The sequence below is a fragment of the Bombus vancouverensis genome, chromosome 14 (genome assembly GCF_051014615.1).
Source record: "Bombus vancouverensis nearcticus chromosome 14, iyBomVanc1_principal, whole genome shotgun sequence".
NCBI classification, from domain to species: Eukaryota; Metazoa; Arthropoda; class Insecta; order Hymenoptera; family Apidae; genus Bombus; species Bombus vancouverensis.
Genome location: NC_134924.1, coordinates 1,396,088 through 1,408,179, shown reverse-complemented (window position 1 = coordinate 1,408,179; position 12,092 = coordinate 1,396,088). Strand labels below are relative to the sequence as shown.

Here is a 12,092-nt window from a genome sequence, read left to right as displayed (position 1 = left end):
TAATACTAGAATTTTTTAATTCGTTATTCCTGCAATTAGTAAAAATTTGTGAATCCTATAGATAAAATTAATGCTGACTTTTATTGAAATAATGTTAAACAGAAGTGGCACGCATATCTTTCGAGAGCACAGTGCAATTTGGTTTTTCTCTCTTCTTTTGTAACGACTGCGAATGCTTCGGTTTCATTATATGTTATATTGACCATGCTTAATTTGCTTGCATGCATGTTCTTACTAGTAATGATTATGTTCAATTTATGTACAATGTTTATGTTAATAATAAACGTCGATAAAAAGAGGTAAGCACACGATCTATAATATACTCAAATTACTTTCTGTATTTTTTCTTTCTTTCTTTTTTTCTCTTGACAATTTCATTTACAAATATTTCTTAATGTGAAATCAATTATTTCGCAGTGCCTGTCACGGCCAACATATCGATAGGACAAAACCAATTCCCAGAAGGTAGTGACGTTACTATCGCTTGTAACGTCGATGGATATCCGATTCCTCGAGTATTGTGGTACAAAGATAACGAGCTGATTCACCAAAACAATCGAATTCAAATTACTGGTAGGTACTTCTATTTATCTAGCATTATTGAATAATTCATTTTTTCAGCAGAGAAATTGTTCAAAAAATGTGTGAAATTTTATTTCCAGATTTGAACAGACTTGTGATCAGCGACGCAAATCGAGAAGACTCTGGTCAATACCGTTGCGAAGCGAACAACGATTATTCGTCTGCTTTTGCGATGGTGGATATACAAGTTGCTGGTAAACTTTTGTGTTTTCTATATACTGTACAGACGAAAGTATCCGAAAGCTGAAATCAAAATTAACTTTTACTGACCAGTATATTTTTTAAAATAATATTTTATTTACCATTATTTTATTTACGCAAATTTTGAAACAACTATAACTTCTAGAAACAGAAATTTTTGAATTTCAAGTATTCAACTTGTCAATAATAATATATATATGTCGGAGATGAAAGAACACCGGAGCCTTTGGAATTTTGGATAATCCCTTAACACCGTAATCTAGATTCTATCATAGGCGTAATTAAACAATTGTCATTCGATCCGATTGTATTTGTTCGAGATTTGTGATAATGAGCTTGGGTTCGAGGCGACAGCCAGTCGCCGAACGTAGCCGCGGTCACGGGATGAATGCTTTGTCTAACAAAAGTATGGAGTAATTCTATAGCTCTCCTTAAAAGAAATATTTGTGGCGGCACGCGACAGTAAACATCCCAACGGTTTCTGTCCCGTGGCTCGCCACACGCAGACCCTATTCTTCGAGTAAGATGATTGCCAGATATCGATGCGTCACGGCAGTACATGTTCAGCTAGCCCGAGGGCCCGTTATAAATCTTAAGATTTAGTTGACTAAAGTTCTTCAAACAGATAAACAGTCTTTGTCCCAACTACGGGAAGATAGGGGAGACCTATTTTTTTCAACGAACGGCGTCTCCCACTAGCAACGCCAATTTTCCTTACTTTCTGAACGAAGGCTATCCTCGACGAATTCGATGATCTTGTCACGTAATTTTTAGGGTTGGTTGGTGAAAATAAAATATAGTTCAGTCGTAACACAACAATTAACTTTGTTTTAATCAACCTTTATTGTGAATTCACCAATCACAATGTAACACGCACTGAATTAGCATAAATCACAATTCACTCCAACCACGTTATGTAAGACTTAGTTACAACAATACATTAAGTACGCGACTTATAAGGGTAGAGACCGATATAGATATGTTGACTATTCTAAGGATACAGAATAAGTGAAGTTTTACTGACGATACTGTGTCTGAGGAAAGCTAGGGGTGGGTGTGTCTAAGGACACGGGACTATCGGATTTGTTGATGACAATTTTGGTTAAGGAAGTGAGGGCAGTAGACACCGTCTCCGATTGGATAATAAGACGGTTGGTGGACCAGGAAGGGTTTTAGCCGCCCTGGCGAGAAAGTTGCCAACGGAACATACCAGATGTGGAGAAAACTAACTTTCTAAGCTAACACGTGGTAGACAATAAACATAAAGGGAAATCTAAGACAGGAAATACTCGCTTGGTCCGAAGGACCTTAACTATGAAAATGCCAAGGCCCCTGGTGGGCACTTAAGACTATTGAGGGTGCGCGCCAAGGATATGCAGACATCTGGGTGCCATCCTGTCCGTGGTGTGTGGCCTGGTCTCTGATGTGAATTGACGTTACAATCTCGTGTCCCTAGACACACCCCATTATAGTTTTCCTCTGTAGCATCATCGGGACGGAAATTCATTCTCTCTCGCGATCTCATCAACTACAGAGTAACGTCTTTACGATCAGTGATTATTTCACGTTTTATCAATAAAGATTCAGACTTAGATTTTGTGAGAACGTTCATCTATCATCCCGTTGACCGCGGATTCGTTATTGAACCTAGGATCATTGACATTAGTTTCTCGAATATCTAATTACCACGGTTACTTGTCCAATTCTATAATAATCGTATTTGCACTAGTCAATGTCTTCTCTATTGCATAACGACAATGTGTAATCCAAATGAAGATGCGTTTCACGCCCCTAACCCTAATTCTAATGTAAACCCGACATATACATATAATTAGACAGATAAAAACTCTCTTAAAAAATAAAAGCTTATTTCAACAGTAAAAAAAGTTCAACTGTGCAAGAAAGTGCAACTATCTTCAATCAATTCAAAATATACAAATTCTCAACAATTTCAACATTTTGATAAATGACGTTATTATGTCATGAAAGAAACGAAATTGATTAGAGTTCAAGAAATAATTTTTCTGTTCCTAGGAATCTTCATTCACCCTAATTGCCAGGACAACTCGTTCTTCGCGAAGTGTGACCTGATCGTGAAAGCAAGATACTGTACGCACAAATACTATGCGAAGTTCTGCTGCCGATCCTGTACCGAAGCCGGCCAGCTTCCTTCCAGAGGGCCTCACCTGAACACATCGAGAAGGAGGCGAAGGTACATTCTGAAGAATCTCGTCTAAGAAAGTTTCGTTTGCTTCCTGCGAGCCCGATGAACAAAGCAGAGCAATTACGATAAGGTCTCTCTTGCATAGTTCAATTAGTATTGTTAATAAAATTTGACAAGTCACAAGTTTTCAGCACTGATGAATTTTGAGAAGAAAAAAAAAATAAATTTCTCAAATTATGAGACTATTAATTATCCTACTTGGATGGAATATGGAATAGAAAAATTATTAAGAATTCCAAGACATGATGTAGTGAAATTATTAAAAATTCTACGACATAGGATTATAAAATTACTAAAGATTCGATGGCACAGGATAGTAAAATTATTAAAAATTCTAGGATGTAGGATCGTAAAACTTCGAAAGAAAAGTTTACAATCTACAAATTGTAGCTTGTCAAATTCACTATTATCATGCAAAAGAGACGTCTGAAAAAAAGAAGACTCGGCTCTCAAATGTATCGTTACTAAAGAAACGAAGGAGGACGACGACGAGGCCGCGTGGTCATTCGATCCGATTCGAGGACACAAAACTCCTCTGTCTCGAACACGTGCCGCATAAACGTGACGTTAATTCACTGCCAAAGCCTTAGAACGTCTATACATAGATACTTTTAATATATAATTAAGCAACAGCGAGACGGAAGAGCGCGAGAACGAAAGAGTTGCACAACGAGACATAAAATGATTTTATCGTTGCTGTTTCTTCTTTTCCTTTAATTCTGTTTCAACGTCGTCGTTCGTCGTTGTTCGTTTTATGTATGTATATACGATCTGACGCTGGAATCCTAGTCGGTCGAAGCCATATCAAGATAGGAATGATCGCTGTCCTCCGGGGAACGAGAGAAAGCGCATCTCGATCGATTAATCGATCGATAACATTTGCTCTTCTTTTCATTTTACTTTCCGTTTAATTCGCGTTCCAGTCGTTGGCCATCTCAGAATATAATCTGGAATCATGCGATGAAATACAGAAATTGAAAGCCGAAATAGCTAGTGAAGATATAGTCGAGGAAAAATAATTTAGCAATTTATGAGTAAACCTAGGTTCTAAACGATTTTTTTTTTTTTTGAATATCCAACTCTTGCAAAATTATTTTTCTCTAACGTAAACAATTCGACAATTTATCAAATATTCTAAAATTCTCTCTTTGTTTTATCATTTAATGTATTCTAAGTTAAGAAATAAATGGATTCAAAATTCTAAAAAAACTCCATTACATATCTTAATTCTAGATTTAAAACAAAAATCATACGTTTGCGATAATAACGTATTCTGTTAAATTTTAACAAAAATTTAAGCTCTTGAGGATAGAATAAAAGATATTCGCAAGGTTCCAAGGAAGTCGTCACGATGAATCCATACGACAACGCGATGTATCGATCAATCTGATTCTGTAAGTGAAAGAGCTTCGTAAAATAGACATGTCAGGGGAACAAAGAAAATGTCGCGAAAGAACGAGTTAAGATCGCTATATCTTTTTTTCTTTTTTTAAGGGGATAGATCGCATTAAGCGATCGCATAAAATGAAAAGAAAAGAAGAAATAGGGAATTCGGGGGAGGGGGAACTTGTACCTATTTGTATGAAGCATACAAATATACGCACGTTACGTTGTAAAATATAAATAGTTTATTACGCAGTACACCATTTATATACTCTATGATACTGTTACTACTTATATCCCTTATCGATATTCCAATATATTGCCATAACACAAAACAATCCTCTGTCAATGAACAACATTTTACGATTATCATAGCGACGATTAAGGATGGCGAAGGTGCAACATCGTGACGACAATATGCTGGCTCGTAAAATGAGTAAGAATGGGAAGAATTGGTAAAAAAGGAAAGGAAAATTGACTCTTTGCTAATGTTTTCGTTTCAATTATTTTAAGTTTTGCGCTTTTACGTAGTTTCGTTCTGAAAATTGTATAATAGATTAATAAACATATCGATAAAATTAGAAAGGTTTTGGTGGTTAAAATTTTATTTGCAAAGCTCGTTAAAAAGAAGATCGAACAGTTAAGTCGTTAGAGGTTAATAACAATTTACAAGCATTTATCAGTAATTCAATCACGATACGCACCTTCTTTCACCATATTAACGTGCTACATTTATATATTTGTTCCTGAACATTTTAATCGTAATGTTAACTACACACTGTTACTATGTATAGCGTATCATCTATCGTGAAGCCTCGATGTTTGAGAATAAGAGCATAAGTTTGTCAATTCCGAACTTATCAAAAAGTAGCGTGAAACTCTTATATAAAATTATTTCCTTTTCTTACACGATTTTATATTCTAACAAGTTAGAAACGACATATTTCTTCTTGGTAAAGCTGATACCAATTTTGATATACTGTCTCTTCTTCACAAAAATATAGGAAAAAATGTATTTCTATTACTGATTGACAAAAAAGAAGTTCAGGAAGGTTCAATCAACAAAGGGTTAATTTCAATATAGAGTGGGAGAAGGTTACATATCATTGGAAAATTGTATGCGTAATTCGTTCCAACATCGGTAAAAGATAATTTATGCTTTTAATCTTGAAGTGTCGCAAAAATATCAGTAGCTTGTAGCGTATCAAAATTCTGAAGGAAGGTACCAAAAGCATTTATAATTATATATAAATATTATAGATATATTGTAAGCGTAAGTTTTACTCGATAATGGAAAGAATCCACGGAACTGTAGGAAAAAAAGGATATTCTTCTTTCGTCTGATCGTTTCAGTCACAGTAAATGACAGTGCCTTATTAGAAGCCCTTCGAAAGTGTCGAGGAAGGAGTGCTAAATAGAACTTTACATACAGATTACCATTAGTGTAAATACAAAAATAGTAGTATACGCGAAGCAGAACGAATTGTCTGAAGATTTTCAATCGCAGAAATTTACTGATAGTCATTAAAAAGAAAAAGATATTAGACGATCGTACCAAAGTGTGAAAAAGCTATTCCTCCAATTTTTTACGTTTCCTTATCGAATAAAATATATATTCGTATATTATTTCCTAATTACGTATCAAACGTATGAAGACCACAAGTGGAAATATGACTCAAGTCACATTTTTTTTAGCAAGTCTTCTATAGAAGAGCAATTTCAAAATTCGATGTTATTGTATATTCGATATTATATTAATGAAGTTAGAGCAACATAATTGTTCGTTTCGTACAAAATATTATAGATTTATCATTTATTACAAGATGCCCTTTTTGAACTATTTCATATTAAAATAGACGTAAAAAATGTATAACAAACATATTAAAATTTTATATTAAAATACGTGTAACAAAATAATGAGAAAATCAACAAAAATGAACTTGTCATGTTTTTCTCATGTGTGGTCTTTATGTACAGTAGGATCTAGATAAAATTTGGAAATTGTGACAATCACAGTATTGCTTTAAAAGAAATGAAGCATGTAAACCTTTATTATCGTTTTCTTCATTTACCCGGAGGAATCGTAGCAAGAAAGGAAAGAAACAAGGAATAATGGAAAGATATTGAGTACTCTTCTCCTCCGTAATCCTTTAGATATGACCAAACTAGACATGACACGATTGTAGTAACGTAGCAACACGACATTATTTAGTAAATGTATAAATAGCATAAATTCTCCTAGTTTACATAGATATATCCTACTGATTGCATAACGGTAACAAGCAAAAAATACAAAAAAAAAAGAAGACTAAAGAAAATGTAGCGTAGAAAAGAATGTATCGTGTTTATTACAAGAAGTGATAACGCAAGGAAAGAACAAAAGGTACATAACGTCAAGCAAGTTGTTTCGGTAGATTTTCTCTATTCTATAGTAAATAATTTATATTTGTACCGTGTGATTTTAAAGTCTATACAATGGCAACATATTCACTTACACGTTATACACTGGACATGTATATAATTATCCCTGTATTACGTACTGTACTCGTTTAATCAACCTATCTTACAGACCGTTGGACAATTCCTTATGGAAACTTTGTAAAATTCGTAGAAACGATCGTGACCGGTTGATTCGTCGATTTCCAATCAATTTTCCAAATATCAATGCGTTTTCTTTTTGTAACACAAAGGTAGTGTGATAATGATAATTAACATATAGTGATGTTTAGAATGGCTATGATAGTTACAATGATATATTATAATTGTATACGCAAATAATTAAGGATTTAAGATAATATAATAGAACTATTGATTCGTGTAATGAATAATTTCAGTCAGTTATTTAGAACTTGAATTTTGTGAATTTAATCGTTTTGGAAAATATAAGTGAAAATAGGATCTTTCTATACGAGTAATTTTGAAATTCATTTCACTTCTTTTTCTACGTGTTTTACAGTTTTGAGAAACGCATTTCATTTAATTTCTGTAGAATAAAGTTAAACAAAAATATGCAATGGAACGTACCTCGCGTAGAATCAACAGAAGTCTTTTCAAAAAATTTTGTTTTAATATTCTTATATAAACTAAAGAGAGTGAAGAAAACTCTTAACGAGTCAGCTACGATTTACGATTGTTGCTACGAATACACCGACGAAGGATTTAAGCGTAAGTTACATGAGAAAAATACGAGGAAACGAGAAAATTCGCCAAAAAAGAGAAAAATGAAAGACGTGAAAGAAAGATTAGATTAATCATACAAATTCGTGTTTCTAATGTATCATCACACACATCGCGACAGTGCTAAAGATTTTAGTGATTTTAGTACTTGTAAGTTATACCGTAGGTAACGATTAATATAATATAAATATATATAATTATATATATAAAATAAAGGTAGAAATGAAGGAATGCCACTATACAAACATTGTATGGACAATAATAATATATAAGATCCTTAAATATATGATTAAACGATTAGCATGATTATTTTTCTTATCGAGGAACTTTGTTGCTATCAGCGACTTCTTGACGAGGATTATTCTTTCTCGTAATTAATAGGTATGTGAATTTTTCTAACAATATTTTGTTGCATCTAAATCTTTATATCACATTGTTTATTTAATAATTACAAGAATTATTAACATAATTACTATATTAACATTTATTATTATTGAGTATAATATTACGTATTATTCGAACTATTCTCTTTTTAGTAACGTCCTACAGTTTTTCTATCAGCTTGAACAGAACTTCGCTTAAGATGACGTTTATGGTGTTCTTCAATGATCATAGCTCTCTCGATCCTCTCGGTCGCGAGTCTCTCGATCTTCGCGAATAACTCCGTGTGCACGGAGATGCACTTTCGAAAATCTTTGCGATCCAAACGGTACACCTCGCACACTTCAATCGCGATCACGCTTGCGACTCTTCTTTGTTCACCAACTAGAAGCGCTACTTCTCCAAAATGGGCTCCGTCGTCCAGGTGACAGATCTACAAAAAAAAAAGAAAAAAAAAGGAAAGAAATTAGCTTCGTGAATGATGAAAATAACGAATACTCATTACTGCCTTGAGAAAATTGAATCTTAAGAAACGAAAGTGAGAAAGGAGTTGAAAGAGAATTGTGTCTCACATCGAATACCTTTTTTGCAAAAAAAATCTCTCTATATCGATTTTTGTACTCATTTTATAATTACTGCGAAATTCCTTCAAATAATCAAAAGTAATTACAAAAATATATCAGTAACAAGCATTTTATCCTAATCTCAATTAATATGTGAGAAAACTATAACACGCCTATTAGCTCACAATCAGTGTCTTTATAAAGACATCATATAATTTTAACTATGCTCCATAATATTGATCATTGCATTCATTCGTTAATTGCCATACAATTTATTCATCTTATAAAAAGGTAGTCACAGAAATCAACAACAAATTACCGCAATAATCACTTCAGTTGAATGCAAAGTAGCTTGAAAGATAGCAGGAAACATACACTTCAGAATGCTTTTTGTTTTAAGTCGATATCTCAAGTGGTTCCGGAGATACAGCGATTTAAAGCGACGCGTACGAATTTGTGCGAAAAGATAAATGACCGAAATTCCCGGAAACAACGTGACCTAGTTATTGCACGTGCTTACGCGCGTAGTACGGTGCACGTTCCTAATTAGCGCGCATGAGCATGTGTGCAGTAGGTTAGGAAAGCCGCGTGCGACAGAGAGATCCGAGAGTGCGAGAAGGACAGCGATAGCGAAATGCTGCAAGTTATCATTCATTTTAAACTGACGTATTCTAAAGATGAAAAGTCGTAGGACCTTAAATCATAAAGCATTTTAAAGGGAAGGGTTCGATCTTTCTGGTGTGTTAAATTTAAGTAAAATCTGGATCGGGCAAGTACCTTTATGAAAAATGAAATGTAACGTATACAAAATGGAGTTTAATGGTACTTGAACAATGAATGGTACAACAAAATTGAAAGAAAATGATTTTGTTTGATATTTTCTTGTTGATATGTGTATAATTACATTTATAGGGTAGGAGAAAATTGTAGGTATGAAGAGGAAGGACATTCATGAACGGAATAAAGTATTTCGGGAGAAATGGAATCTAATGGTATCAGTTCGATAATAAAATTGTAAATAAATGTTTTTTAATATGTTCTTATTAATTTGTGTATAATCATATTAGCATGTATAAACACGTTTAGGGATTAGAGATATAAATAGAGAGGAAAATTAATATATGACACGTTAAATCAATACTGTAATTTAAAAGTTTAAGTTAGATTTAATGGAAATTTTAAATTTTTCTTTGGTTAGAAATGTTAAGGATACACATACCTCTTTGCCAGTGGGTGTTAGTACAGCGACAGTTCCAGCAGATAAAAAGAACATACAATCGCCATAAGCTCCTGCTTTGATGATCACGTCGTTCGGTAGATAAAGCTCGAATTTCAAATTCTTTATGATGGATCGTAAAACGTATTTGGGTAAATCTTTGAATATTGCTACATTTTGGACTAAACGATGGCTCGATTGAAGCGCAATCTCTTGACGTAATTGTTCTAGATTACAACGATTTATTAATTAATTATAAATCTTAATCAAGAAACGAATGAAATAGTAAATTATATTTGGTTACCTGATAAATTAGATAAGATAGACTTTTCGCGAAAGTAACTATTCCTAAAACGATAATAGTAATAAGCCAGAAGACGAATCTTCATGTGCTTTGGTAATTGTTTTTGACTCGTGTAAGCGCATAACTGATTTATTATTTCTTGAAATTTCGATTCCGATGCTTGTTTTCCTGCTTTTATTTGAATCAGCATCACTAAAATGAGATTCATATACTATTTAGAGATTGAAGATATATGCGTCTACGTGATTCTTTAGAAAATATCTTGCCTGCAATGTAACATTCGAGCACTCTACCAATGAGTATAAGAACAAAGCTCAGTACAATGTGACCGCTTGTTCTTGGCACGAAACCACCGTAACCACTTGCTGCTAATTTCTCCACGACGATAAAGAGTGTATATTGAAACCTGGAAGGTATGCTGCTGCTGTCTAACCCTGTCATCCAACATTCAGGACATTCCTGTATAACGTTTATAAAATTATATTACTATAAATTTTCTATCTACATTTCTGCAATTCTTAGAGGCTATCATTAGTGAAATTTCATCTCACGCGAATTGTGTTTTAATATTATCGTTTTGTAATAATATTTATTTGTTGCAATTTTATTATTTGCAATCACTAGAAACAATTATTTCTCTACTCTTCATATTGAATAAAAGTGAAATATTTAATTCCTCTTGTTTAACTTCATTAATCTTTTTAATTTAAAAAAAGATGCAATGCTATGAACTTTCACTCATGAACATAATATATTATTAAACATTATTTATTAATTAGATTTTGAAATCTGAGAATAGGTACTAGTATATATTTTTCATCCCTTACTTCTGGTAAAGAGTTACTGAAGTGCAAAACTAACACTGGTATCAAGTAATACAGACACGAAGACCAGTACATTATGTAAAATCCCAGCATGAAGGTGGAAAATAGTTCGTAATAAAAGTGCATCACTTCGAAATGCTAAAATGCCGAATAAAGATATCCGTAACAATGATGTACGCGCGCAGTTAAAATTATTTATAAATTTTTAAAATTTCCTTTAAATTTAAAAAAGGGAGATTACGCTAAAAAGCTCGGAGATTCGCATATTAACGTAGCCATAACGCGACAGCTTCAAACAAGGTAAGAGATTGAGTAGAGAAACTAAATGATTAGATTCTCTTCCAGGAAGACTTCGCCATGGCAAAGTTATGTGATCCCATGGCAATGAAGAAAGGATATCCATTATAAGAAAGGTTTTTAAATAGTTCCTATGAGAATAAATCATGTTATTTGTACTCTTAAATCAATCAACTTTCATACTAGATATTTCTTAATATCACATGATATTTAAATCAATTAAAATTTAAATGAATACAAAATATTCTATATGCAAATTCTGCATTCTAAAAAGATATATATAAAGAAAGTACATGAATATCTTGAAGGGAGCCAATTCCACCTGCATGAGTTTCTTGTCGTAATATCCAGTGAAGCAATTGCATACTATATCCATCCAGCAGAAAGCGTAGATTAAAAAATTGAATTTATCCATTCGAATTCTATCGTGACTCATGACAATAAAACTGACGGAAAATGGGATCGTCAGAAAGCCAACCATATATACCACTGTCATTACCAAGTCCCATAGAAACCTAAAAAATTTCTTTAGTGCAAGCTGTATCTGTTTAACCGTTTTTTAAAAATATTTTTTATTTTTTCGTTTATAACCTTAATTTCATAGGTACCTCCAACTACTGCAAGGATGAATAATCCACCAATGTATCAAAGCATGCCTTCTTCTCTCGGCACACACGTGCGCCATACTATCGAAAAATATTTTCGCCCTCGGTGTTTTCCCATTGATTTGGAACATGTTTATCCATATATTTTTACACGTGATGTCCTCATCTGAACCGAACATGTAGTATTTGTCACTATTTTTTAAGGCACAGATATGGGGCTTCACGCCGGAATCCATGCTTTTCTCTTGCTACAAATTGTCTAATTAGTTGTAATATAGCAATTTGAAACTTGAAACTTAAAATGTGATATTTGAAATCTGGAATTGTAACATTAA

The 12,092-nt window shown here is 33.3% G+C and overlaps 2 protein-coding genes across 9 annotated transcripts in view; one reads left to right on the top strand and one right to left on the bottom strand.

Annotated features, from left to right (window-relative positions):
- The window catches only part of Ppn (proteoglycan-like sulfated glycoprotein papilin), a 162,332-nt gene extending 155,890 nt beyond the window's left edge, over window positions 1–6,442 (top strand). For all 8 annotated transcript variants that reach the window (XM_076624535.1, XM_076624538.1, XM_076624536.1 and 5 more), the window contains 3 exons: window positions 418–573; window positions 663–776; window positions 2,818–6,442. In XM_076624535.1, coding sequence (XP_076480650.1) covers window positions 418–573; window positions 663–776; window positions 2,818–3,020 — 473 coding nt within the window. In that variant the 3' untranslated portion in view covers window positions 3,021–6,442. The remainder of the gene's footprint in view (window positions 1–417; window positions 574–662; window positions 777–2,817) is intronic.
- Window positions 6,443–8,031: 1,589 nt separating this feature from the next.
- Window positions 8,032–11,993, bottom strand: LOC117158161 (potassium/sodium hyperpolarization-activated cyclic nucleotide-gated channel 1). Its single transcript, XM_033336799.2, has 8 exons — window positions 11,761–11,993; window positions 11,446–11,667; window positions 11,097–11,283; window positions 10,859–10,993; window positions 10,298–10,490; window positions 10,032–10,223; window positions 9,731–9,954; window positions 8,032–8,381 (listed from the first exon to the last, which is right to left on the bottom strand). The coding sequence occupies exons 1-8, from the start codon at window positions 11,991–11,993 to the stop codon at window positions 8,100–8,102; spliced, it is 1,668 nt and encodes a 555-aa protein (XP_033192690.2). The 3' UTR covers window positions 8,032–8,099.
- Window positions 11,994–12,092: the final 99 nt, after the last annotated feature.

Excerpts from the sequence above, each read along its gene's own strand:
- LOC117158161 (XM_033336799.2), bottom strand. The coding sequence starts at position 11,993 with ATGGATTCCGGCGTGAAGCCCCATATCTGTGCCTTAAAAAATAGTGAC. Across the intron at positions 10,994-11,096 it reads GAATCTCCGAGCTTTTTAGC|CATTTCGAAGTGATGCACTT; the intron begins GTAATCTCCCTT and ends TCGGCATTTTAG. Across the intron at positions 10,224-10,297 it reads GCTCGAATGTTACATTGCAG|TGATGCTGATTCAAATAAAA; the intron begins GCAAGATATTTT and ends ATCTCATTTTAG.